The following is a 27,996-nucleotide window of genomic DNA, read 5'->3' on the forward strand; positions in this document are numbered from 1 at the left end:
GCAGCGGCTTGTGAGCGTTCACTGTAGGACCTGTGTGACGACGCCGTCCTACAGTTCTAACACTACCCTTAAGTCAACTAAATTGTCGTGGATTTCAACAAATTCAACTCGGGCTTGTGATTATCTGACCCCCAGTAAAGAATTACATTTTATCCCTGCGTCGTTAACCAGTATGCTACGCACAGCCGCTCAGTGATTCAAATTTACCGCTACTCGGCTTAGTTGGCATGTGGCGCTTCCTAGTGATAACTTGCAGAGGCCGAGCAAGCAGCAGCAGCGCGCACGTTTGACATCAACATGGCGGACGAAGAGGAAGGCAAAGGATACCGGTGGGAGACCGAATATGAAAGAACTTGGTGAGTTTCTTTTCCCAACTTCTTGCAAAACGCGTAGGGGAGGTGTACTTGTCAATGGGCACACATCAACCTTCAATGCAGGCGTCATTCACTGCGAAAGTGCAGTGACAATGAAAATTAAAAGCAGCTTCACACGGCCGTGGGTGCACACGCTTCTTCGCGAGTTTCCACATTTTTGTTAATTGTTTTCTTTTTATCGTTTGAAGACACGTTTATTTGTATGCCGTTTTCATCATAATGACTTGAACGACGAGCTATCTTACTAGGCATAGCGGTACTTAAGTCAATACTTGGGTTGTATCTTTCAAAACTTGCCGGCAAGTTTTTCATGCACACGCACTTTGAGTTTCGTGCATGTTTGAGATAAGTGTTGTGAACAAAAAGCCGGGTTTTATAAATACTACTCTCTGTACCGTGAAATAGTTGTTAATTAATATATATGTTGCACCTAATTTCACTTATCGTAATGCGGCGGCTTTTACTGCGCGTTGCACTATCAACAGGGAGTTTTCGAATAGGGGCCCCGAAGCCCTTTGCGTACGGACGCTTTGGGTCAAGCGAAAGCGAAGAGTTTTCGAATAGGGCCTGCGGCGCTTTGGACACTTTCTATTCTATGCCACTCTAGTCCTAGCCGAGAGCCGCCACTTCAGTGGGTACGGCCACGTTTGTCTAACCCAAAACTTTTGGGGCAGGCTTTGAGGCTCCCGCTAAATTCGAGAAATAGCGTCTCCAACCCATACGCAGTTTGGGTTTTGCGCATGCGCAGTTGCCTTGACGCTATTTCTTTGGGGCCCCTATTCGAAAACTCCCTAACACGATGTTGTTACTAATGTCTCCTTATCGCGGTCACCTCACGCATGTAGTTGCTACAATTGCCGCATTATTATTTTCCCATATTATGAGTCAAAGATACCAGGCCATGTGTCGTCGCGGCTGCTTTGTGACACGCCCTGTGATTCCTTTGTGAGCGCGCCGCTAGGATGGTCGGCTTTGACGTCACGATGACACGGCTGTGCCATTGGCTGGAGGGGGCCATTTACGGCGAAAATCCACACTACTCAGTATAACCTCACATGCGCGCATGTGACGTGCTTTCGTACTGCCGGGATCGAAATCAAGAAAACAAAATGATATGCCTTATTGGTAATTACAGAGTTTCTTCCCTTATAGTTTTTGCCGGTGGTTCTCTTCACACAGTGTCGACAAAAAGAAATGTTAAAGCCCTATAAAGTTTGTTTGTGACCTTGTAAACTTGTGTAACATGATTACGCAAAACAAGGCATCACCATTTTTGTTTGTAGTTGTTCATTATATATGGCTTTTAACTCGACTTTGCAGGCTGTATTAACACCGAGCATTAACTGCATTGTGTTTACTATGTTTTTTTATCAGCAATAAATAAACTTTATGATTGAACATGCATGTACATGATGGTTTGTAGGCACCTGCTGTGTATGATAGGTTTATACTCGGCGACAACTTTTCTTGGCACTGAAGGGAAAGCTACGGAGGTGGAGCTTCTGCGCATTTAGCACTACGCGACGTATTCCGCTTTGGCGCGTGTCTCGTAACGCTATGGAAAGTGACGGGGGCGCATCATCAGGGTTTCTTGTAGACTTGTACGGTGCTTAGCGTTTGAGGTGCATGTAAGAAGGTGGGGGACTTTCTCGCGCATTCAAAAACGCGAAGTCACATCCATTAAACTAAAATAAATTTACTATTTTAAATGGGGGAGCTGCGTCCTGTCTCAAATAGCTCCACTGAAAATAAAGGGAGAACTTCTACATTTCACAGTGAAAATACGGGCGCGGGCACTGTTGTGGAACTACATGCACTGGCGGTAGGATGCCTGCGATTTGGCTCTGCAGCCTTCGCTCGAATGCCAAGAAAAGTTTTCGCCGAGTACAGTAACTTACAAACTGCGTATGTTTAGATTCCTATATAATGCAACCCGGTCTTGCTAGCAACACCTGTAGGCTAACTTGCTTTCACGACAACTTGATTGAGTGCAAATAAATGTCAAGAAAACATTTCATTGTCCTTCTGTCCAAGCATGTTGCGTGGTGTCGTGTTATTGACTTTACCTCTTGTGTGTATCTTTCATTAAGCAAGTCTGAAAAATGCTTAAACATCTGCAAATTATATCTGTGCATTGCAGGGAAGCCATCCAGGAGGATGAGTCTGGCCTCCTTCAGCCCAGCGTGCTGGACTTTGTCCACAGGGCTAAGCGCAAACAGATGCTGGCGAAGAAAAATGTTCGACTTGGGATGGTCAGTCTCGTACCTGGGCACTTACTTAATGCTCTTTGTTACGCAAGTCGTCTCTCAAGTGTTCTGTGAATGGGCGTGTACATGTTACATTTACTTGTGAAGCAGCGCACTAAGGCAGGGTACCGAAGGAACGAAAAGGACACCGCTGTGCTCCTTTTCAGCTTTGACTTTGTGTGCTGATTCCAAATAAACATGAACTGTCACCAACTTGCCACACTTTCTTGCCCCCCCCCCCCCTCGCCGTGGTCTAGTGGCTAAGGTGCCCGGCTGCTGACCCGCAGGTCGCGGGATCGAATTTCAGCTGCGGCGGCTGCATTTCCAATGGAGGCGAAAATGTTGTAGGCCCGTGTGCTCAGATTTGGGTGCACGTTAAAGAACCCCAGGTAGTCAAAATTTCCGGAGCCCTCCGCTACGGCGTCTCTCATAATCATATGATGGTTTTGGGACGTTTAACCCCACATATCAATCAATCAATGCCACACTTTCAACGTTAGTGTACAAGTTCTACAATCTGGTTCAAAGTTAGAAGGCAATTGGCTTGGGTGTGATGTAGGAATATGAATGAACGAAATAAGAAGACTGTAAGGGCATGTTTTTTTTTTGTTAGACGCACCGTAAGGACAAGCAATGAAGCTAAGCAAGTTATAGGGCACTTGGAACACAATGCGTTTGCAGGTTAGTTGGTGTGAATCCATAGTGCTTTTTTTGGGCGGTGTTGTTTCGTACTCAAAAATCAATGTGGATATTCGTGGTCTTTTAACTTTATTATAGTAATCATGATTAGATTGGGAAGAAATTGAAGTGGATGAAAAAATACAACTTGCCGCCGACAGGGAACGAACTAACAACCTTTGGATAACGCGTCCAATGCTCTACCAACCACATTATGGTTTTTTTTTTTCGTTCATCTAGTTTTCATAGTGCTATGTCAGCGCTACTCGTAGCCATAACGAGTGTGCTACACTCTATCTTGCCAGCTAGAGTCACAGAGCACGTGACCCTCCTTTGTTTTTTTTTGTTTTTTTCATTGTTGAGCTTGAAACTGACATTACAATACTTGTAGGGGGGTGACCACAAGTTCAATAAAAAGGGTCAATACTGTTTGAAAGTGTAGCCACAAGGTTTTTCAACAACCCCCTTCCCACCATTGAGATAAAATTCTGGCTATCACTTGATACTGTTAAAGGAAAGTTGACAGTTCATTGCAAGTTATGTAGTGTTGCGATTCGTGTAGCTGGGAATTGTAGTTGTGTTTCACATTACTTGCAAGTGTTTGATGTGTATGTGTTGTCCGATTCGTTTTCTCAATAGAGAGAAAGGAATTGGAGCTCAGTCATTTATTTGTCTGGTTGAGTGCATATTTTTTTCACATTGGCTTTGCACAGAAGCTGCCACTTTCTGTCAAATTTAAATAGGCAAGAAATGGCCACTTAAGTCACTTTTACGCAAATGTTTCTGCTTTTTGCATATAACTCTCTGCATTGAAAGTCTACGGTACGGGATGTTTGAGATAGGACTGTCTATTTCCGCTGCCTGGACGCTTGCCTTACTTTTTTAATTTGCACTTTGTACTAGTATATATGCAAAGTATGTACGCATAAAACATCTCCTATGATTTGACTCAATGTTGGTTCATGCTGTTCAGTAGCCTTGCCGTCACACGGAACCTGTGCCTCACAGACTTTTGCACTTTGCTGTACCTTTTCGCGGACAATGCAAGGTAGAAAGAACACTAAATTTCTTCTTTTTTTCTCCTTTGCAGATGAGACACTTATACGTAGTTGTTGACTTTTCTGAATCGATGTCCGAGCCGGATCTAAAGCCCACACGCCTCATCTGCACATTGAAGGTACAACATTTGAGTTCATAATAGCAAAGTGCCTGGGTGCACTTTGCTTGGACACTGGAAGTGTTTCTGGCACTGCTAGCGATTTGTTTCTTGGCTGAGAAGAGCCTTACGCTTGCTTCTCTCTGTTGTGTTGTGATGAGCAAGTGTTTCAACCCTATTAAGGAGAAGTACAGGGAAGATTGCATGTGAGTCCACTCTAGCTTCGTTCCCTAATGCTAGAAATGAAAAAAAAGGGCAAAAGTAAAAAGTAAAAATCAATGTCAACTATGAGAAAAGAAGAAACAAATAACTAGAACAAGCTATTGAGTAGAAACTAAATTCATGACAAAATTTGAATACAAGGCCTGTAGCAAAGAGGCTTGATACCGTAACTACTGAGCAGAAGCATGCTTGCGTTTATAGACTTTATAGAAAGCTTACGTATTTCCAGCGTGAAGCCTTACACATTTTCACTTTGTCATAAATGAACTGGCCCCACTATCTTGATATGTTCTTTTGAGCTGTCTTGTACCGAAACGATTTGTGCCGAGCTTCACTGGTTGATGACACAGTATCTTAAGTTTGCATTATGCGTGGGCTGTATGAGCTATGTCACCAGTAAAGAAACACCATAGTTTTTCTTGAAGCAGAGCATTGTTCTTCTACAGTGAAGTAGCTATATTTTTTATAAAGCTGTACTCTGCCAGTGTCTTGCAGTCTGTAGGCTTTGAATCTTGTTGACTACAAGAGACGGTGTGCTGTACATAGCTGCATCAGTGTACATGTGGAGGATGTGTTTCACTGCCTGAGTAGAACCAAAGATGAGTAAAAATTGCTGACTATACTTGAGCCATAGATCTGATTCCAGGGACTCTTTGAATAACTATCACAGTACTTTCAGCATCTTTTTTTTGTTTGTTTGACTGTTTTTAGACATAACAAGTTGGCCCAGTATAGCTCTAAAAACTTTTCGCGCAGCTCGCTGTTTCGACACTGCATTTATTCTTCACAGGCGCCACGTTGTGACAATACATTTTAAAATGATGTCTATTGTCACTTTCCCCGCAGATGCTAGAGCTCTTTGTGGAGGAGTTCTTTGACCAAAATCCCATCAGCAACGTTGGTGTTATTTCCACGTGTAACAAGAGGGCACAGAAGATTTGCGAATTAGCAGGTTAGTCCACATGTTTGGTGTGTATGTGTGTGTGTGTGTCGGGGGGGTGGGGGGGGTGGAGCTAGATCTTTGTCAATATTGTATTGTTGCTGTTTTAGCTTGTTTTCTTCTGCCGTAAGAAGTCACAGCTATTGAGGCGTTGCTCTGTTGTGTCTGTTAATGTGCAAATTTGGTTAGATTATTGGTAGATTACAGTGCTTCAGATGAACTCTTCTTTGAACTATCATAAATTGCATGTGGTATCAAATTAATTATCTTATTACTGTGTCTCTTTTGAAATACTGTTATTTTCTCAGAACAGTTTTCTTGAATGTTACTGCAGCTAAATATTACAGTTGAACCTCGATATATCGAACGGCGCGGCGATCGCGAAACAGTTAGATATATCCAGAATTCGATATAAAAAAATCACGAAAAAAATGCGTCAACAGCTTGCTGAAAACAACCAACGAACCGTTCAAGCGTGGTGCAGTAAATACTCACTTGAAGATTCAAACATAGTATTTATTGTGTTGGTTTAAAATATTGAAAAAGAGTAGCCTGCTTTTTGTTGGCCATGGCGTGTTTGACGACTGCGTCCTCAATATAGTCCAGGCGATCCATAAGTGATAGGCCGGTGTCTTCAATCGCGCCGCAGTGGCGGCGCACAAGGGCCAAGGCAGCTACGACCTCAGCTGATGTCGGGAGCAAGGCATCATCAGCGCTTGCGGGATCCACCTCAGCAGAGTCTTCATTTGGCTGCTCAGCAGTAGCTGCGGCGACAATCTCCACATCCGTGAGCTCCGCGTTGTGAGCTCCGCCGTTCGGAGTTAGGCCTGTCGCGCACCACAGCGCAGGACAGCGCTCGCAGTGTTCGTGTGTTCGGAGTTAGGCCTGTCGCGCACCACAGCGCGCGACAGGCCTAACTCCGAACGCACGGACACTGCGAGCACAACGACCGATGCCTGCCGGTGCTAAGGGGGAGGAGCTTGCAACAAGTGCGCAGTGTGCCGTTGACACCATAGAGACTGCAACGACTGCAAGCTGCAAGGCTGCGGTGCGCTTACGCCGCTACGTTAAAGTGGCGCTCTCGGCGCCATCGATGTGTGCAGCATTCGTAAACACCCGCCGCTCTACCGCTACTTTCGAGAGTTGCGGGAAAGCTCGCCGCCTGTCAATGGAGCGCAGGCGGTTTGGGGTGGCTGAGTTCGATATATCCATTATATGTAAAACTTTGTTCGAAATAAAAAATCAATAATGCATGCGATTTCCCGCGTGATATAGGAACCGTTCGATATAGGCAATAATTCGATATATCTGTGTTCGATATATTGAGGTTTGACTGTACTGCCTAAATGAGTGTCATATCGGCATTTGTAGCTATATATTATAAAGATGGTTTAAACGTGATGCTGTAGTGGCTAACCAATTAAACTTAAGCCACGTGGTTTCCATCTTGCTTGATAGAAGCCTGTTTTCGGTGAATGCACATTACATGTATCTACCAATTCTCGAAAATAACACGGTGAGAATTACTTCTCTCATTATTACTCTATATATTGTTGCTGTTCAAAGTAATTTGTGGTAGGAAAGTAATTAATAGTGAACTTTGACCTAATTCATGGAGACTTGCATACCAAGTTTTCTTTCTTTGTTTTTTCATCCCATTTAACAACAGGAAATGTGGGGAAGGTGGTAGAGGCATTACAGGCTTCCAAGACGCAGGTTCCTTCGGGCGAACCCTCTTTGCAGAATTCTCTCGAGCTCGCCGCTGAAGTCCTACGGTATGTGCATATGCATGCATGTATTGACTGTTGGTGCTTCTAGCCTAGAAGCTCACTTTAGGACTAGAAGCGTTGTGTTTTATTTACAAGACTATTTTGGCAATACTTGAAACAGGATACGTCAAACTCAGTACAGTAACACCAAAAGTTGACATTGAATAACCTCTGAGAACTCATTGACTATTTGTTTCGTGTTGATTGATGGCTCGCGGTAAGATCATTGCAAATGGGAATTTAAGCAATGTCTCCTCCATAAACGTAAGGACTGCCTCTAATTTAATTGGTGTTGTGTTCTTATGCCAACCCCTGCATACCTTTCTCAGTAAACTAATGTCCCAATAAATGGAACCTATATACCCAGTCCCTTCAGGCTTTTTCATTAAGTTTGTACTATAGTAGAGAAAAGTCCTTTTGCACCATTTTGTGGCAGTTTGGATCACCTTCTAGCAAACAAGGGCCGTGATTTTGCTGTGCTAGTAGTGCCTGAGGCCACATGTTGTAGGTCTACGCTGCCTTTTCTAGAATTTCAAATGTGCAAATAAGAAATAATGCATTCAATCGGGTGACCAGAAAAATTCACTTCTTTCCACGACGTGTCCGGACTTGTGTGGTTGCCCCACATCGCAATGTAACGGCACTACGGGTCCTGCCTCTTGTGTAACCCATCAGCCTCGCTTCAATGTCATATGCAAGTGATCAGTGCTTAACGGTGTGACAACATTCCTGCAGCCACTTACCTGTGCACACCAGTCGGGAAGTGTTGGTAATCATGGGAAGCCTGACTACCTGTGATCCTGGCAACATCCACACCACCATTGAGGTTCGCTATTTTATTCACTAACACCTCTCAGTTGTGGTGGAAAAGGTCGTCGGATATTGTGTAGTAGCTTATAATGTAAGAAAATATGCCAGCTCTGCCCACAGCAATTCGCTACCCTCCGCTCGTAGGGCGGTCTCCTTTCCTGAAGCAGCTTTGGCCTCCTCGCCAGTGCCCCTTTTGATGTCCTGTCATCGCTGATGCGCTCTTCGAAATAGCATGCACTCCCGGTTGCCGCGAATATGTGAACTTCGTGCTTCTCAGCTAACCGCTGTTGTCGTGCTGGCACATGCTCCTGTGAATGGTGTCGGTAGCATTTAACTCTCGTTCAGCCACTTGTCGGTGGCGCTACCTATAACCTGCTCGTCTGCTACTCTGCAGCCTTTTGGACAGTGCTGAAGTAGAAATGCCTGCATTCTGTGACGAAATGCTGACATACATGTGACTGCTTTTGCAAACTTAAAGTAAGCTATTCAGTGCGGTCAAGCATTTATTGCCCACTGTTTGATTAATGCGGGAAGCCGTAGACTTCCATAGTGTAGGACAACCTATGTGGTGTCACATACTTTTGATTGCAAGGAATTTCTGAATCACCTATATTATATATATATCCAAATTATTTTGCATTTCTGCATAATAATCACACAATATGAGTGCTTGGTTGGTGGTTGGTAGAAACATGACCACAAATGCTGAAGCTAACGTCGGGGAACAGGTGCCCGTAAGTTACATCTCAGGGGCAGAAGGTATGAAGGTGGGCGCTGGAGAGGGGACATGTGGGAAAGTCGGGAGTACAGTAGGGCATGTTATGGGCCATCTTGGCGGGAACGGAGGTGGTGGAACGTTTGGCTGGGTCGCAAACTGTAGCCCAATGCCTGAAGCAAGTCAGGTCATGACGGTAGTCTTCAGCAACGAACTGGCGACCACAAACACGTAAAGCACTTTCGCTTATTGATTCAGCCGTGACTCCGATGTGCTCAGGCCCGTCATTTTGCAAGGCGACAACATGAGGTAATGTGTGTCGCGACTTTTCATTTTTAGTCTGTGCTTTTTCAGCGAAGCACCGCACACTGATGCATGAAAGCCATGGCTAAACAGTGTCGGATCCGTTCGCACAGGTTATTATACTGCCAGGTTTGACACCTTATAATCTGAAACGTCAGTGAGTGCGAGCAGCCGCTGGCAAACTCTCCAGTAATTGTAGATGCTTGTTTGACCGATCGCAGCATTAGTAGTACAATGCATCACAGATTCAACATGTTCACATCACATGTCACTAGGGAGGATGAAAAGACCCGAGAGGGGAAGGGATTGTTTCTTGGAATTTGTGGCGCGCCTGCGGCTTGTAGCGCTGCCACAAGTGGTATCGTTGATGGCGATGGCATTCTGCACACGATGCACAAGTTTACTTGAATTGTTTGAAGAATTATCGGTGATGGTTTAGGGCCCTTTTAATAAACAAATGCTCTGGTGCATAGAAATAGTGGCCAGTATCTGAATATGGTCAAACATTGTCTTTGGTTTCCAACAGCTTTGTGACTTAGTGAATTGTGAATATTCAGCAAAATACTAAGCTATGAATATTGATGTGGCGGTGTTATTTCGATGGAAGCGAAATGGTAGAGGCCTGCCTGGTGTGCGATGTCAGTGCACATTAAAGAACCTCAGATGGTCTGAATTTCCTGACCCCTGGCACTACAGCATCTCTCATAATCATATCGGGGTTTTGTGACCTAAAAGCCCATGTATTGAGTTATAAATGCAACCATTCCCGGGGACCACGAACTCATGCAGAAACTTGGAAGTTGCTGTGCATTAAGTAAAATATATGATTTCATGGAAATTTACCAATATGAAAGCACAACACGCACTGTAATATCAAGAAGAGCAGAAGCCATTGAGCTTGAAGATAATTGTGATTGTGCATATGGTTCCACGTAGTCATTTTTAAAGAGAATTTTAGGCCTGTAGTTGCAAGCTGACATGCCCTTTTGCCATATTGCTTTCTAGACCATGCGCAAGTGCAACATTCGTTGCAGTGTCGTCGGCTTGGCTGCTGAAGTTCACGTGTGCTGCAAGCTTACCAAAACCACCGGAGGTACGGTGCCTACATCGAAGTGTTTTTTTTTTTAACCTTTCCTAGCTATATAACTTTCAGTCGATAGGACCAACTGTATGGCGGCTCACTGGCGAAAGAGCATAGGGTTGACCAAGGTTGAAGTGTTTTAATTTGAAATATTTTTGTCTCCTGTACCTCCTTCACTAGATAGCAACGAGAGTCAGTTTGCTCATTTATGAGATAGTCCCATACCTTGTCGCAGGCAGTGCGCACATATTGGGTTAGTATAGCCGGTACTGCTCTTGACAGCATTGCCGTAATGTCAAACTACATCCCAGCTGGTGGATTATCGTGAATTTGATGATTTTTGATGTTAGAGGTTAGAAAGCTTTAGTGTTCTCACGTGGTTCTCACATGCGAATTTCTGGAATTAATATTTTTTTTATTGTACTGTATGTACAAGAAGTGATAAAAATTGTCGCACCCTTTCTTTATAGGTACTGTTTTTATTCTGTTCTAAAGTAGATCGAGCTAAGCCAAAGCATCCAATCAGTCATGCGCAATGCTGATGTGAGGAGGTTATTTGTGTTGTTGTGTCTTGTTTAGGGAAGCTTTTTTTTCTTCAGTTTTTCTTAAATTTCTTTAATGGGTGGGGGGAGGGGGGCTGTTTCAGTTTGTTTATTTAAAAGCCAAACTTTGGCTATCAACTGAACTCCACAATTATGGAGACCATCAAAAGAATGCAATAGCAATATCTATGAAACGTTGCGAATATTCAGTTGTACAGTTATTTGAGTCAGATAGCTTAAAACAAAGCTGAAAAGCCTTTCATCATTTTTCGATCCATAGTTCCTAAACTATGGGGCCTGACGGAAAACATTGTGAAGTCGGCTGCCTTCTCAATTTTCAATTCTTTTCTGTTTCTTTCAGGCATGTACAACGTTATTTTAGATGAGAACCATTTCAAGGACGTTCTTTTCCAGCATGCCATCCCTCCACCTGTCACGGTAAATCAGTCCTGTCCTTTGGCTCATTTGATTTGTGGTCATTGAGTGTGATGGCATGAATACCCTTGGTTAGTTTGGATGTCTAGCTACCCATAAATTTCGAGCGAGCGCCTCCACCTGAACAGAAGGAACCCCTCGAACTCGACCTCCAATTTCACATTTTCATGCAGTTTTTATGCAATCATGCATACTATCCATGCACTGCTGGCCTCCTTGAGTCCCATCTAATGCTGCTGAGTAGCCCGATCTCAAACTCCTGCACCTGAAATTTATTGGCCAGTTTAGATTTTTGTTCCCCCACATAATGTTTATACCTGAAACTTATTACAAAACACTGATGATTACTTTTAAAGCCGTGCATGCAAAAGCATGACCTTCGAGAAATGTTTTCTGTAGTGGCAAATCAGCAAAAGTTGGAGTTGTGCTGTTTCTCATGGGTGTTGCGTGGGCTCATCATTGGAGGTGCTTTCATGCCATCTTTTTCACAGTCTGATTGTGTTGCCATCATTTTACAGCGAAAGCTGTTATGAGATCACAACTCGAGTCACGCGCAGTTGTCCGCTGCCCCCGCCAGTGTTCATAACCACATCGCACAAAATTAGAAAAAAAAAAAAAAAAAAAAAACTAGCACCAGTGACACAGTGGGGCTCGAACCCGGGTCTCTGCTGGATGCCAGCCCAGTATTCCACCACTGAGCCACACTGGTGCTTGGGACTTGTTGGCAAACTTGCCTAAGGGAGGCTTGATTTCGGGAAAGCAATCACGATAATACGACTTATAAAGCATTATAAAACAGCGAAAGAACTACCAGCCGTCACTCAATTCGAATAGCCTAGCGAGTGGGTTGTTCAATCCTCCAACCCATTACAAAAGCTTGTTCTTATTCCGTATTAACTGTGGCACATACCCACTTCAGCCGTGATTCCTCATTGTCGTCAGCCACTGCATGAACAATTGGCACGAAATTCCTTGCAAGTGTTTAGTGGATACCACGCTTCTCAGGAGAATGACAAAAAATATCGTAGCAAATGCCGGCCTACTAACCGAAAAATTGTATTATTAACGCCCTACTGGGTATCAAGCAAATGTGCTTGCAGTAGTTACCCAATGAGTGTTTTGAAAGGCTCTGAAAGGCTGCTCTTCTAGCTTTCGCTGTGACTGTGCTGCGTCTTCCGCGCAGGCCTGGTGTTTTTTATGAAATGTGTTTGTGAGCGTCATAATGTGGTGGGCCATGAATGAGATCGGCAATACTTTTGAGCAGGCCCATAAGCATCCCGTTCTAGAATTGCATAGATCGAAAAAAACATGAAATGGAAATGATGTTCAGGCAGTTGACGTCAATTTTTAATTCATGCTCTCTTGCATCCTTTTTTTTTTCTCTAGGGCAATGCAGAGTCATCACTGATCAGAATGGGTAAGGTTACAGCTGTCAATCATCTATCTGCTTGCTATGGGCGTTGCTTATTTGAATGCTAGAACACTTTTTTTTGCTATTTTTCTCAGGTTTTCCCTACCATCGGACGGAAACTGAGGGCAAGCCATCTCTTTGTTTCTGGTAGGCGTACGATTTCTTCAAAGGGAACTAGTACAGTCGAGAACAATTATAACATAAACAACTTGTGTTAACCAATGTTCATTCTTTTGTTTTAATAGTTCTGCCATTGCACACCGTATTGATGTGATGTCGGCTTTCAAGCTGAGAACTTTGAAGCGTTAGCCATCTTTGCCAACTGCATACAAATTAGTGATTCAAGATAGGGTTCTCGACTTATCACATACAGAAGTCATTCTACTTTGTAGTTTCTTGATCATGTTTCATTTATGCATTACGGTGCATAGTTTTGGTGCATTGCGAGTCATACTTAGCCTTGCCTTATGGTCCGACTTAGTTATGCTAGTGCTATACTGCTGACCAGCAGGTCGCGGGATCAAATCTTGGCCACGGCAGCTGCATTTTCGATGTAGGCGAAAATTACAGATTCCTGCGTGCTTACTTAGATTTAGGTGCACATTAAAAACCTTAGGTGGTCAAAATTTTCGGAGTTCTCCACTACGGCGTCTCTCATAATCACCTAGTGGCTTTGGGACGTTTAACCCCAACAACTATTATTATTGACTTATGCTAAGATTGTCATGACAAATTTAGACTTACTTTGATACTGACTAAAGCAGAATTCCAGGAAAAGAGAAAGCTTTAAGAGATGAAATATTTTTAAATATAGAGTGTCTCTGGAGCCAACGTTGTGGCAAGTGGTCTTGTCTGCAAGGCAGCAGTAGTTTTGTCTGCCTTGAAAAAGACTAAACCACTTGTTGACACGTTTGCTACAGTGACCCTCCATCTTATGGAATTTTTCGTCTCTTTGATACTAAACATAGCTCATGAAATGCTTACAACTTACTAATTAGTATCGTCTTCTATACTGTAAAGTATCTAAAATTATTATTGCATGCATTGTATTCAAGGTATGCAAAGGAACTATGTACAGGATATTACAAATACCTTTATAACAGTCTTTGAACTCTTTTCATTGTATAAGCAAGGGACCCCACTCGTGAAAGAACGGTGCTGCATATGAGGTACTAATCATTTGAAATGTCTTGTGGCACATTTGGCATGCAGTAGAGTATCGATGATACGATTATGGTTGGTGCGAATTTTGCGGTGATATGAATTTTAAAGTTGTTTTGGACAGACTATATTGTATAAAATACACCTTGATTCGGTGTTATACAAATGGTTTCCCCAGCCACAGCGGATGATACGAATGCGCAATTCACCAGTGCATGCCATCGGCGCAACGCGGCAAAAACACACCGCGAGGCCGACGCGAAAAAATCGGTCCAAGATGAATTCTCCCCCCATGCGATGGCATAGTATCGCCTTTTTGCTTCACTGCTTTGGCTTCACCGGCTGCTCTATCGCTCTATCTCTCAAACCACTTGATGTCAACAACCAGCCGCAAATCAACATGGCGGCAAAGGCATTGTTGGTGGGTCGCGTTGGGACTATCGCGAACTACCCGCGCGGCACGTCAAAGCTCACGGCTTTGACAAGGACGCGGTGGTTGAGAGCCTGGTTTGGATTACGATCGCTGATAACACGGGAAGTAGAAGAAGGTGCAGCAGCAGCGAGTCGGCTTGCCCGAACGTGTCGTGCTTTTGCACTGCCGGCTGAATCAATCGCCGCCGCTGTGTCCACTCGTGTCATTTCGGCTGGTGCGTCTTTCGAAATAACGCTAGTAAAGGTGTAAACTGTTTATTTTCAGTGCCTTGTATGCGTAATTATAACTCCGTACGAACTTCAGTGCTCAAGAAACAGGCAAAATGGAATGAATTCTCAAGCAGCGATGGAGGCAGCGTGGGTGGCATGTATACGAGGGGCAGAACGAATGTGAACGTTCTCGGCGAGCGCGGTCGTGGTTTTCCGGCGGCGCTGCCATTTTCGCTTGAATTTTCCAGGAATAATTTTTTTTTTCGTGTCGACTTCGCGGCGCGGTTTCCCGGCTGCTTAGGCGGGGAAACGAGTGAATTTCCACTGAGTTTGGCAGCTTTCGCTCGCTCTGACGTTGACTGTGAACGCTCTGTGTCAGCAGCATGAGCGAGGAAACCGTGGCACTTAATTAAGAGATGGTGAAGGCAGGAAAGTTCAAAAGAACATCACCAGACTTTTTTACCAAGGTGTAGTTGCCAATGAAGTTTTGGTTCATCATCTTTATCAGCTTTAAGTTGTTTTTGGTTGTTACGAATTTGGGCTGATTATGAATATTTTACGTGCACCCTTCAAATTCGTATTATCGAGATTCTACTGTAGATGTACGGTAGTGAGTGTTCCTATGGTAGTTAATTCATTGGTGATGAGCCTCATATACACAAGGGCTGAGCTCGTTTGCTGTATGTTTCGAGGCCTGTTTTAGAAGCCAGTAGTAGCGGGTATTCATTGTATTGGTGCTGGCTTTTACCTGTGGCTTACTAGTTTCATTCCACATTCACTTGACAGTCACCTGGACAGCCAAAACCCATCGGACGGACTGAGCAAAGGTGGCTACTTCTGTCCACAGTGTAACGGAAAGTACTGCTCTCTGCCTGTGGAGTGCAAAGTGTGCGGTGAGTTCGAGACACTGATGGATTATTTTTCATCTTGCGTTGTTCTGTGTTGGCAGATGTCAATGTCTCAGGTACTTTCAACTTTGCATTGCCGTGTTACTCCTCAAGGGGCTTTGCGACACTTCTCCAAGTAGTTATTTAATGGATTTACTGAAAAAGCCTATCGCCTCTTGAAATGACCACCGCAAAAGTTTTTAGATTCTGTCTAGTATGAGCGGAGCTTTAAAGATTTTTCACACTCTGCAATTGCTTTCTCTCTTCTTTCGTCCCGTCGAAGGCGTCGTAAGCTAAGCAGGAAGGGGTGGCTCAGGGGAAGAAAGTACGTCATGCGTGTCTCGTGATCTTGCAAAATTTTATTTTATATTTAAATGCAGGGCTTTTCGGTGAAATGTCGCGCACACACATGAACTTGCAGCAGCCCTAGTATAACTCCCCAGCACGCCATGCTGAAATCGGCCAATATTGTGATACTTGGGCCTGTGATGCTATGATTTTTGACTATACTTCATTTGATGCTAGAAGTGTGAATCCAGTACTCCTGCCGTGACGCTCCCCATTCGGAAAACACCTATTAAAAAAGTGTGTTTTCAATTGCATTCGTTTTTCCAGACTGCCCGATTTTCCAGACGTTCTTGCGGTCCCTTGAGGGCCCGGAAAATGGACATCGACTGTACTCTGTTTTGTACACTTGCCGTAAACCTTCGTAAAAACCTGCTGTATAGCTTTTTCTTCCCATGCAGGCTTGACCTTGGTGTCGGCGCCGCACCTTGCACGGTCGTACCACCACCTTTTTGCTCTGGAGCCGTTTGATGAGGTGCCCCGGGACTCGTTACCCACAGACACGCCAGTGTGAGTTTTCCTATTGGCTGGACATTCTGTACGTTTCAATGTGAAACTTCCCTAGTGAATCCTTCTAGGCCATCCACATTGTGACCTGCCACGGTGGTCTAGAAGTTGTGGTGCTTGACTACTGACCTGAAGGTCACACGACTGAATTTTGTTCGTGTCAGCCGCATTTTGTGTGGAGGTGGAATGTGCTCGATGCCTGTGTACTTGGATAGAGGTGCACATCAAAGGACACATGATGGTTGAAATACCTGGAGCCCTTTACGGCGTTCCTCATATAATTATGTCGGTATTTCAGTACACTAAACCCCAACAATTATATTAGTACTTTCCTGATCATGGAGGCTGCTGTCATTTTGTTGAATAGGCACGAGCCTCGCATTGCGCGTTGCATGTTCACATGAATGCATGTCCGTGCATTCCTGCATAAGTTTTCACCGGGTCATGGACGCAGGAAAGAAGTAGGAAAAAACAACAATTAGCCTTATTTCTATATTTATGTTCTACTTCTCTCAGTGCACATGTTTCCTCTTAATTTTTTTCCATGACAAAATTTCACCTTCCTTCTCGTGGCATCACTTTCTCTCAATATTGCTACATGCACGTATATTGATATTCTAGGGGGCGACGCGTGTGTGTGTCTGATCAGGAAGTCGAAGGGTTGGTTCTGCTTGATCGCTGGTGAACCGGTCACGTAATTACCACTGGTTTTGAATACCTCTAATCGCCAGCCTCGTCGATACGACATCTCTTCTTTTCCGTAACATATTTGGTGAAGGTGGCACGTTCCCCATCTTCACGAAGACAACAAACCGTCAGCGTCTGCATCTGTAGCTCCAGCCACTACATACCTGATGATGCCCACCCCCAATGATCCGGGTACATTCTCCGCACAACCTGGGCGTGATGTTGACTACTGGCTCCATATGTACGAGCGTGTTAGCCAGGCACACCGATGGAACCCTACCATGATGCTCGCCAACGTAATATTTTACTTGGACGGCACCCCACGTGTCTGGTTCGACGCCCATGAGACCGAGCTCACCAGCTGGGATACCTTCAAGGAGAGACTACGCGACATCTTTGGGGACCCGTCCGGTCACCAAATGATAGCGCGAAAAGAACTCGCCACTTGTGTGCAGTCCTCAACTGAGTCGTATGTCTCGTACATACAGGACGTGCTTGCGTTGTGCCGAAAAGTGGACGAGCAAAAAACAGAGAGCGACAAAGTGGGCCACATATTTAAGGGCATCGCAGACGATGCCTTCAACTTGCTCATGTACCAAACGCCACGACCGTAGATATGATTATCCAGGAATGCCGCCGTTTCGAAATGGCCAAAAGCCGCCGTGTTCTGCTTCAATTTATGCGGCTACCAAACATGGCTGTTAAATCAACCTGCACCGATCTCGGTGCCGCACCACCCATGCAGGACAGCGTGACACGAATAGTTCGACGGGAGCTTGAGGCGTCAAGTCCGGCACCGTTTCCTCCACATCCGCTTGACCATGGCGCCGCACGAACACCTCCGGCAGTCTCCGTTATTCAAGCCGCCGTGAGGCAGGAAATTGCAAAGCTTGGTTTTCTTGTGGCCTGCTCTGTCTCCCAACCCACCTCCAGACCAATGACAATAAATGCACCACGCCATGACTCACATTTTCTTCTGCGATTCCGCAATCCGACGGAATGGAGAACTTCAGACGACAAACCGATCTGCTTCCGTTGCCATCGAGTTGGCCATATCTTCCGCTATTGCCGCGGCACTTGGACGCCCTCAAACTGGAGCCCATGTTCCTCTTCTCGCCCATACGAGAACTCCCGTCGGTATTCGCCCAGTCGTGTGTACCCTTCATCTGACGTCCCTAACAGGCACTCCACAGCTCGTTCGCCGTCACCTCAACAACGCCGTTCCCCACCTCCCCCAACCACGCCACTATCCGTCGCCGGTTAACTATGGATCCTCTCGAACGGGAAACTAGACCATGCAGCTCCGGGAAGTAGTGCTGCATCAATTGCAACTGATCCAAATCTTCCCTCCATTAATGCTCCCCACTAATACGAACTTGATTGAGGTGTATGTGAACGGTATTTCTTTGACGGCGTTAGTTGATACCGGAGTTCAAGTGTCCATAATGAGTGCTCACCTATGTCGCCTACTGAAAGAAGTACTCACGCCTGCAGTGACTAAAGCCCTCCGTGTAGCTGATGGTGCAACTGCGGCCATCGCTGGAATGCGTACCGCTCGTGTTAGCATTGCCGGCCGTATTAGCATTGTCCCCGTTTTATTTACGGTGCTTGAAAATTGCCCTCACGACCTAATTTTCGGCATGGACTTCCTATCGACGCATTCTGCCCTGATCGATTGTGTCGCCGGTACTCTCTACCTAGAACTTTCTCTTCTCCCGGATTCTAACCCTGAACTCCCGAACAGCCTGTGCACGACTGACTTCTTCCGGATACCGCCTAAAGCTCTCACATTCGTTGAATTGACAATACCCTCTCCCGTGCTTGACGGTGATTATATCGTGACGCTGATTACTTATGTTTTCCTGGCGCTTGACATTGCTGTCCCACACTCCGTCGTAACCATGGCCTCTAACCGAACATATTTACCTGTCATCAATATCGGTTTCATAAAACAAGTGCTACCCCAAGGAATTTCGGTCGCCATGCTAAAACCCTTAATTGACGACCACGTCACCTGTTTTACGGCAGACGTATGTCCCGATCACCCCCATCACTCCCACGGTGCCACGTGCCTCGATGCGACCTTACGCTCCTTGATCACCCCGGACTTCAAACCTGAGAGGTCAGCCGAGCTGTGCTGCCTTCTGGCTTCATACCGCGACATATTCGACATCGACAGCCGTCCACTCGGCCAGACTTCACTCGTCAAGCACCGCATAACACAGGTGATTCTCATCCCATTCATCGGCGACCATACCGGGTGTCAGCCACCGAGCGTAAAGTAATTGAACAAGAAGTCGCCAAGATGCTAGCCAAAGGAATTATTGAACCCTCTTCGAGCCCTTGGGCGTCCTCCATTGTGCTCGTTAAAAAGAAAGGTGGCACGTGGCACTTCTGTGTGGATTACCACCCTCTGAATAGAATCGCGAAAAAAAACCTTAACTCTTTACCCCACATCGATGACGCTCTCGATTGTCTCCACGGTGCCCGATACTTTTCTTCAATAGACCTACGTTCCGGCTACTGGCAGATTGCTGTCTACGAAAAACACCAAGAAAAGAGAGCGTTTGTAACTCTAGACGACCTATATAAGTTCAAGGTTATGTCGTTTGGGCTATGCAACCCCTTAGCCACGTTCGAGCGCATGATGGACTCTCTGCTACAAGGGTTCAAATGGTCAACATGTCTTTGTTATCTCGACGATGTAATTGCATATTCCCCAACATTTGAGACCCACCTTCAACGTTTGTCAGCTGCTCTTGACATATTCCGCACTGTAGGCCTTCAATATAACTAGTCGAAGTGCCACTTCGGACGCCGGCAAATTACAGTGTTGGGCCACCTTGTCGACGCCTCTGGTGTGCAGCCGGACCCCGAGAAAATTCGTGCAGTCACCAGTTTTCCTGTACCCCAGTCAGCCAAAGACGTCTGGAGTTTTGTAGGACTTTGTTCCTGTTTTAGTAGGTTTGTGAAATATTTCGTAACCATCGCTCGACCCCTCACAGAGCTTTTGAAGAAAGAAGTCACATTTATGTGGGGTACCGACCAAGCTGCTGCTTTTTCTCACCTAATCACGCTACTGACGGCTCCACCTGTATTTGCTCATTGTGACCCATCCGCTCCGACAGAAGTCCGAACCGATGCTAGTGGTCACGGAACCAGAGACGTCTCAGCCCAACGCCAACGAGGGCATTCCTGAGTTGCCGCCTACGCTAGCCGCCTCCTCTCAGCTGCTGAGCGCAACTATTCCATTACAGAGCGTGAATATCTTGCTCTTGTTTGGCAGTCTCAAAGTTCCGCCCATATTTATGAGGCACAAATTTCTCTGTGAAAACTGACCATCATGCCTTATGTTGGCTTACGTCTCTGAAGGACTCTACTGACCGGCTTGGGCTCTGCGACTGCAAGAGTATACCTACTCAGTGACGTACAAGTTCGGACGCCTACATAAGGACGCAGACTGCCTGTCCCGCTACATGGTTGCTGAGTCGAGCAGTATGCCTGACGCCGACACCGCGCCTTGCGTCTTTTCCCTTTTACAAATGACATGCATTGGTGACGAGCAGTGCCATGATGCGTCCTTGCGTGCTATCATTGAGTGCCTCGAATCACCATCTTCTAATCAGTCCCATCGCTCATTCGTGCTCCACGATGGTGTATTATACCGCCAAAGTTTTGAGCCGGATGGACCGGCCCTGCTGCTTGTCATTCCGAAACACCTTCGCTCGGAAGTTCTACATGAACTTCATGACCTTCCGACTGCTGGTCACCTTGTTGTGTCATACACTTACGACCGAATACGTCGACTCTTCTTTTGGCCAGGGCTTGCACGCTCAGTCAGAAGATACGTTGCGGCTTGTGAGAAATGTCAGCGCCACAAAACGCCGACACTTCCTACCGGATGCCTTCAACCACTTGATATTCCGTCAGAACCTTTCTTCCGCGTTGGCTTGGACCTACTTGGACCTTTCCCCTTGTCTTCCTCGGGTAACAAGTGGATAGCCGTGGCCACTGACTACGCCACGCCTTGTGCCATCACACAAGCTCTTCCAACAAGCTGCGCCACAAATGTCACCAACTTCCTCCTTAAGGACGTGATTGTGCAACACCGAGTCCCACAGCAGCTGCTTACAGACCGTGGCAGCAACTTTTTGTCGAAGGTCATAGCCGACATCTTGCAGTCCTGTAAAACGAGACACAAGCTGACTACTTCAAACCACCCGCAAACCAATGGACTCACGGAGCGTCTAAATCGAACTCTTACAAACATGCTCACTAAGTATGTTTCTACCAACCACACCGACTGGGATCTCCCGTTGCCGTACATCACATTTGCCTACAATTCTTCGTGCCATGACACTGCCAGTTACTCTCCATTTTTTCTGCTGTTTGGTCGAGAAGCAACATTGCCTCTAGACACTGGCATACCATCCCCTGCAGTACCGACCAGTGAATATGCCATGGACGCTATCACTCAAGCCGCTCACGCACGAGAAATCACCCATACTCGCCTTCTGACCTCTCAGGAGAAGCAACAGCGTTTGTATGACCAACGACACCGTGACGTACACTTTCCGCCCGGTTCTTTGGTCCTGCTCTGATCTCCAACCCGTCAAGTTGGCTTGTCAGAAAAACTGCTTACTCGCTACACAGGTCCATACTGAGTCCTTCGTGTGGTTACTCCTGCAACACATAAAGTTGGTCTTGCCACCCCGTCGCCTTCATGTGGCCAACAGGCTACCTATATTGTACATGTTGCGCGCTTGAAGCCCTACAACTCTCCTGGTGACGTTGACATTTAGATGCGCCGAGACGGTGCTTGTGCCGCCGGGGGTTATGCTACATGCATGTATATTGATATTCTAGGGTGCGACGCGCGTGTGTGCCTGACGAGGAAGACGAAGGGTTGGCTCCGCTCGATCGCTGGTAAACTGGTCACGCCATTACCTCTGGTTTTGAATACATCCAATCCCCAGCCTCGTCGATACGGCGTCTCTTCCGTAACAATATGTATGGTCGGCCGCAAAAGATTTCAAAATCTGCATCGCACGTGACGTTAGGTGGCACTGCATTGCTGTGTTACCTACCATTGCGTGTTGTGGTGTTGAGGCTACCGGCCATATCCTTTGTGATTAGCACCACCAACGCACTGTTGCCGGAACTACCGATCGTTGAGGCCACGTTTGATAGACTCCAAACCACGTTGTGCGACGCTAGATGGCTTAGCAATGCAGTTCTCTGTTGCTACGCTACGCGATGCAGACCCTGTAAACTTGCAGCCGGCAGGCAGTACATCCATGTGAACAGCTGTTCGAAGTTCAATCAGATTGCAAACAGTATATTACACGAGCAAAATCATTACATGAAAGTGCATGTTTCATAGATGACAATAAAGGCAATAGTACACATAAAATTTAGCATTATTATAGTGTTTAGATGACTGTTTTATGCAGATAACATGTGCATTAGATCTGTGTAATTTTTTCTGTGTGTGTATGCGGTTCTAGCTGTGTCTTGTAGCTTCAGCATTCTGATGCCTGGACATTGAATGCTAGGCTGGTTTCTGGGCCACCATTTTTTTTTATTCGGTTATTTTATACAGCACCATTCATTGTGTCTAAGGATGTTTTGCTGATAATGTGACTTCACGGGGCTTCAAGTTCACTCTCAGCAACTAGATCAGCTTAGGTATAGCCTCAAAGTGTTCAAGGGGTACTGACACTAAAATTTCGGCTCCGCGTTTAGTTTTTTTTGTGCTGCAATGCGTGTCTGGAGGCCTGTTAATCATAACACGGCACATAGTTTGCTGCAATTGCGACAAATATTTAAACACAGGCTCCGCATTACCGACCAGTCTCAGTTTTGGTTTGAAATAGCTCCAAAAGCGACAAGTTGCCAAGTGAAAACTATCACCACTTAGCGTATGCAGCTCTTAGCCATGTCAGCACACAGAACTGTGATGCAATGGTGCACGGTTTGCATCAAAAAGTGCTTCTGAACAGGGAATGGGGGGACAGCACTGTCGTCAAACACATAGCTTTGAACTCTTGTGCTGCGGTTACCGACTTGCAGACAGCTGCCGAATAATAGTCGGCTGGTGCAAATGCGACAAAACGAAAATGGGGGCTATGATGTCATGATAGCTTGTGGCAGCATTGTCATGGAGGGAAGTATAGGGGTGTTTGAGGGTGTCATTAGTGATTACTAGTTGTGCAGGGATGCAAGTTCAAGATTCGTTTAAAATACCTTCAAAACTACATTCACTATTGAAATATATTGCAGATGATATGCATGTTCACTAGAATCGATCCTGCAGGCTATCTCGGACGCAAAATTTAGTGTCAGTACCCCTTTAAAATCTGCCAAAATTTTATGTTTGATTTTTGATAGAATTAGTGTTTTGTACACAGAAGGAAATCGGGGGCTGAGTTTTGAAATATAGCATGTGTAGATTACAGTTGCCCAGTCAGTGTTGCTGAGCTATTAATGAAGGCGGTTTTATCTTTCTATTTTCAGAATCTGCTTCTCCTGTCAGTTGTCCATATCAGACAAACATGTAAGTGCCGGAGCTGATGTGATGTGGTTTAACTGAATTCATGGGATATAACACATTCAATCCACGGCACATTGTTTTACTGAATGTTCAGGAGCTCAGATGGATGGATCCCTCTCTTTATAAATGCTACATGTCATGAAGCATGTGTGGCGAGGACACTTTTCTCGTGAATATTTTTTAGGCCATGTTTTTGTCACAACTGATAATGTGGCACAGGAACTTAGCAGTAAGTGATTCAGTTCATCGTATAAGACATACAAAACTTGTAGCAGCTGCTTGTTGTGTCTGATAGGACATGTTAGAACTGGTATTGGTGTAAGCTGTGTTTGACTGTATGTATACACACATTAATCCCTTTATAAGAGACACATTCCGAAGAGTGATTCTTGTCTTTTATATGAGGTGTTTTATAAGCAGAGCACCACATATGCGTTTTTTCATGAAAACCCATTTCAGTGTAGGTACTGTATTTACTCGCTTAATCCTTGCACTTTTTTTTTTGACGGAATACCAATGCAAAGTTGGGGTGTGCGAGAACTACGCAGGGACAACTTTCCGCGAAAACATACAGAGCAAAAAGGAAAAAGTGGCCACAAATTGGGATTCTCAAGCCTGCTACTAACTGCAAGCTTTGAGCAGTACTAGTTAAGACTTACCTCAACAATGAAAGCACAGGTTTAACAAAAGGCAAGATTTATTTGAGACACAAAAGGCGCAAGCAAATAGTCGAGAATTAGAATACCATACACAAAGCTTGGGGGCGTTGCAGGCGATGCGTAGTTGGTCACTGAACATGATTTCTAAAATGTTAGCGTACGATGTCAGCATTAGGTGATGGCCATTTAACAAAGAATCGTCTGCAGTTGCCTTCTGACGAAATAAAGTTTACCATCCATCTCAGTCTTAGGTTCACGGAAGGCCCAGTGTCTTGGTGGCTTTCAGCTGTCGTCACCAGTAGCGAACACAGAACTCGTCGACTCTGAAGAGCGTACTGGTGGCCCTGTTGCCGTTGTTTAGTGCATGATCAATCACTTTCAACTTGAAAGTAGCTGTGTAGCTTCCGTATCACCCCATAACGTAACAACATTACGGACACAATGTACAAAACACGCTGCAATGTGCACTTGCCACTTTGACTTGGCTTGAATTGGATTGAATCTCCGTGCAATAATAGAACACTTCATGCTTAGGAGATGGCGTGCGCTATCATCATCAGTGGCTGGAATGGGCAGATGGCATTATTGCGGCAATTTTCAGGGGTGCAATAGTAGTTACTTGCGGAAAAAAAAAAGAAGTCGTACTTTGTTGGGCAATGTGGGGGGGTGCAAGAATTATGCGAGTGGGAGGATTATGCGAGTAAATAGGGTATACTCATATTTCTTACACCAATTTGTCTGGTCGTGTCCCACTCTCAATCAGGGTCTCTTCTGAAGACGTTCGACTGTATACATATCTGTAAGTAGACTCTCGGTAAAGAGAACTCACTTAACTGCTGCTTAAGTGGAATAAGTGCCTCTAATATTATTGGTTCCATGCTTGAATTCTGCATGCCAGTTTACCTCTTAGTAAATAGAGTTTCTACTAAACAGAACACATTGCCTTGGTCTCTTTATGTTCTGATTAGTAAGAGCCTTGTACGTCCTTTCAGAAAAACGATTGCCAGCCTAGCAATAGCGTGCCCACATCTATCATGCTTTCAAATGATGACATAATGAATGCATAAGCTGTAAAGCAGGTATAATATTTAATTGCAGCTTTCTTTTGCAGGCAAGCATTCTGCTGCTGTAATGATGCTGAGAGCACCGCAAACAGGGCTTGAAATGGTATAGGTGAAACCGATTCCTTCACTTGTAATTGTTCTTGCGGTTCTCTAGGTGTATCGGTGTGTAAAGTGTAAGGAGGACTTCTGCCTGGAGTGCGACCTTTTCATTCACGACTCCCTGCACACGTGCCCTGGGTGTGCAAGCCGGTTGCCACCACCCGAGGCACCCTCCTGACACTGAATGAGGCTTCACCAAAACAAGCAGTGTAAGTGTCCCTTCAGTTCAAATTCAGTACTGTAGGGCTTATTGAATGATTGATTGATTGATTGCTTGACTGGTGTTTTTGATTGATATCAAATTGTTAATTGATAAATTGATTGAACATTTGAGGCATACGATAGTCTGACTCTCTCTCAAGAAAAAGGTATATAACAGCTGCTTCCTTCCGGTACTTACCTATGAAGCATAAACCTAGAGCCTTGCAAAGATGGTTTAATTTAAATTGAGGACGACGCAGGAAGCATTGGAATTTAAAATGGTAGGTGTAACTTAAAGAGACAGGAAAAGAGCAGAATGAATCGGGGAACAAATGTGGCTTAAGGATATCATAGTGGAAACCCAGAAGAAATCGACATGAGCCGGTCAAGTAGCGCGTAGGCAGGATAATAGCTGGTAATTAAGGGTAACGGAGTGGTCTTCGAGAGAAGGCAAACACGTGAGAGGGAGACAGAAAATTAGGTGGGTAGATGAGATTAAGAAGATCTCAAGTATAATGTTGCAGGACCGTGTTGTTTGGGGGGACATGGGAAAGGCCTTGTGCCCTGCAGTGGATGTAACCAGGCTGCTGATAATGATGATTATTTGACACTTGGACATATTGACAGGTTCAACAAGTGATTCACTACCATTTTTTTTTTTTCTTCTCTGAGACAGCTCGTTGGATGCGTTGTGTAAGGTGCCGAGTTTACTGTTGAAGTTTTCCGATTTGTGGTCACTTGTGTTCCATTTGTGTTCAGATATTCAGTGAATGCTGATCAGCCATTGTTGTAGTGGAGCAGATCATTCCACTCCATCTACGAGTGGAACAAAAAAAAAATGCAGAAGGTCATACAGTGGCTGCAGGGCAGGCTTATTTGTGTGTAACCTTTAGTGTTAGAACATGCATGATGGTGAGGGCTAGATGGGTGACTAGCTGTCAAGCAAACAGAATTGTGCAGTTTGTGTGGTGATTTAGATCGCGGCCCAAGGTAATTATGGGCACTTGTGACAGGTTCGCGGCACCACCTGTAAACACCTATCACAAAAAATACCCATTGATATTAAAAAAAACAAAAAACGAGCGACTTCTTTTTGAAGTTGCCAAGTGCAGTAATGCTTGTTTAGTACTGAGACTTCTGTGCAAGCTAGAAGAATGTCGGATTATCGATATCAGTTATTATTAACTAAGTGATATTATATAGTTAGCATAATGTGCTTGGTAACATTGATTACTGCTGATACTCCAGTGTGGCTTTGATGTGAAGACCGTGTTAATTTTTTTATTGTTAGAAGGCTCTAGAATAGATAAAAGCTTACAAATGGCCATAGTTATCGTTCCTATGCCCAACGGATGACAAAAATTGAGTGAGATGTTGCAGCACGTCTACAACTCCACATTGTGCAGCTCCTCCCAGTCTTTTATATTGCTGCCAAACCATTCGAATATAAATATTAACAGTGTGTAACTGGAAGTGGTCGTTACAGAAAAGAATGTAAGGGAGCATTACATAGGACGAGTAAGAACACCGCTAACAAAATGAGTGAGTCGGGCAAAACGGTTGACGCGGATGAAGATATTGTGCGGGGGGTCGCCTGTTCTAAGAAGCATGCTCGGCAATTCATCTAGCGTACAACGCAGGCTGTGTATAGAATCCTGCTCACAGGTAATCTGTACTATATCTAACAAATGGGCTTAATTCATTAATCATTGCCTGTGCTAGCATGCATCATCACTTGAAGGTACCCCTTACAATCATCATGTGACCAGTTTTAACAAGTGCATTTGCAACCTGACCTCTCCTTACCAATGAAAGAATTGGACTAGCTTCGTTGCAGAATCCCATGTTTTTCCTTCTCTGTTGTGTGACCTTCACATTGTTTTTGTGCGCTGCTTCGGTAAATGAAGCGTTTCATATTAGTCAGCACTCTGTCCTTTGCCCTTTTACTGGTCCTGTGTTGTGCTGTTTCTATTTTGAATCTAACTTTCAAAGTTTGTTGATTAACCATTTCAATTAATATGAAAAGAACCATGACATGTTCTGACTGCTCTGAATGGCTGCTATGAGCATAGCAATTCCACTGACAAGCGTGTATGACTTCAAATTTTTTTTTTAAGTTGTATGTATCATAGCTGGAACGCACCGTGTAATAGTAATTGAGCATTTTTACTATGAAGACATCTAACCAATGCACCCTTATTTTTGTCATGAGGCAACAGCAGTGGCGTAAGTAACTGCTACTGCAATTCTCTGCAATTACAGCATTTGAATTCATCCCTCGCCGGCAATGCGGCACATGAACCATCCGGCTTCTGGCCCGAAACTGCCTAGCAGAGCTGCCTCTCGCCGATGTATATATATTGTTTGGATCATCAGGTGCATCTGCTTCAAGCCAAGGCCCACAGGCACAGACAAGCAGTGGTGCACTGTTTCTCGTTGCGGTCCTATCGACACTGACAGGTGCCATTAAAAACTGATTTTGCTTGCTGTTGCCTTATGCATTATTGTC

The 27,996-nt window shown here is 44.9% G+C and overlaps 1 protein-coding gene across 1 annotated transcript; it reads left to right on the forward strand.

Moving 5' to 3' along the window:
- Nucleotides 1-212: 212 nt before the first annotated feature.
- On the forward strand, nt 213-27,974 carry Ssl1 (general transcription factor IIH subunit 2 Ssl1). The gene is made up of 15 exons (XM_037426909.2): nt 213-356; nt 2,515-2,626; nt 4,389-4,475; nt 5,523-5,628; nt 7,286-7,391; nt 8,121-8,211; nt 10,219-10,306; nt 11,198-11,274; nt 12,658-12,688; nt 12,778-12,829; nt 15,272-15,378; nt 16,119-16,227; nt 23,428-23,467; nt 25,342-25,495; nt 27,750-27,974. The coding sequence occupies exons 1-14, from the start codon at nt 298-300 to the stop codon at nt 25,462-25,464; spliced, it is 1,188 nt and encodes a 395-aa protein (XP_037282806.2). The 5' UTR covers nt 213-297; the 3' UTR covers nt 25,465-25,495; nt 27,750-27,974.
- The last annotated feature ends 22 nt before the right edge of the window (nt 27,975-27,996 follow it).

The sequence above is a fragment of the Rhipicephalus microplus genome, chromosome 3, assembly GCF_043290135.1.
Source record: "Rhipicephalus microplus isolate Deutch F79 chromosome 3, USDA_Rmic, whole genome shotgun sequence".
Classification (NCBI taxonomy): Eukaryota; Metazoa; Arthropoda; class Arachnida; order Ixodida; family Ixodidae; genus Rhipicephalus; species Rhipicephalus microplus.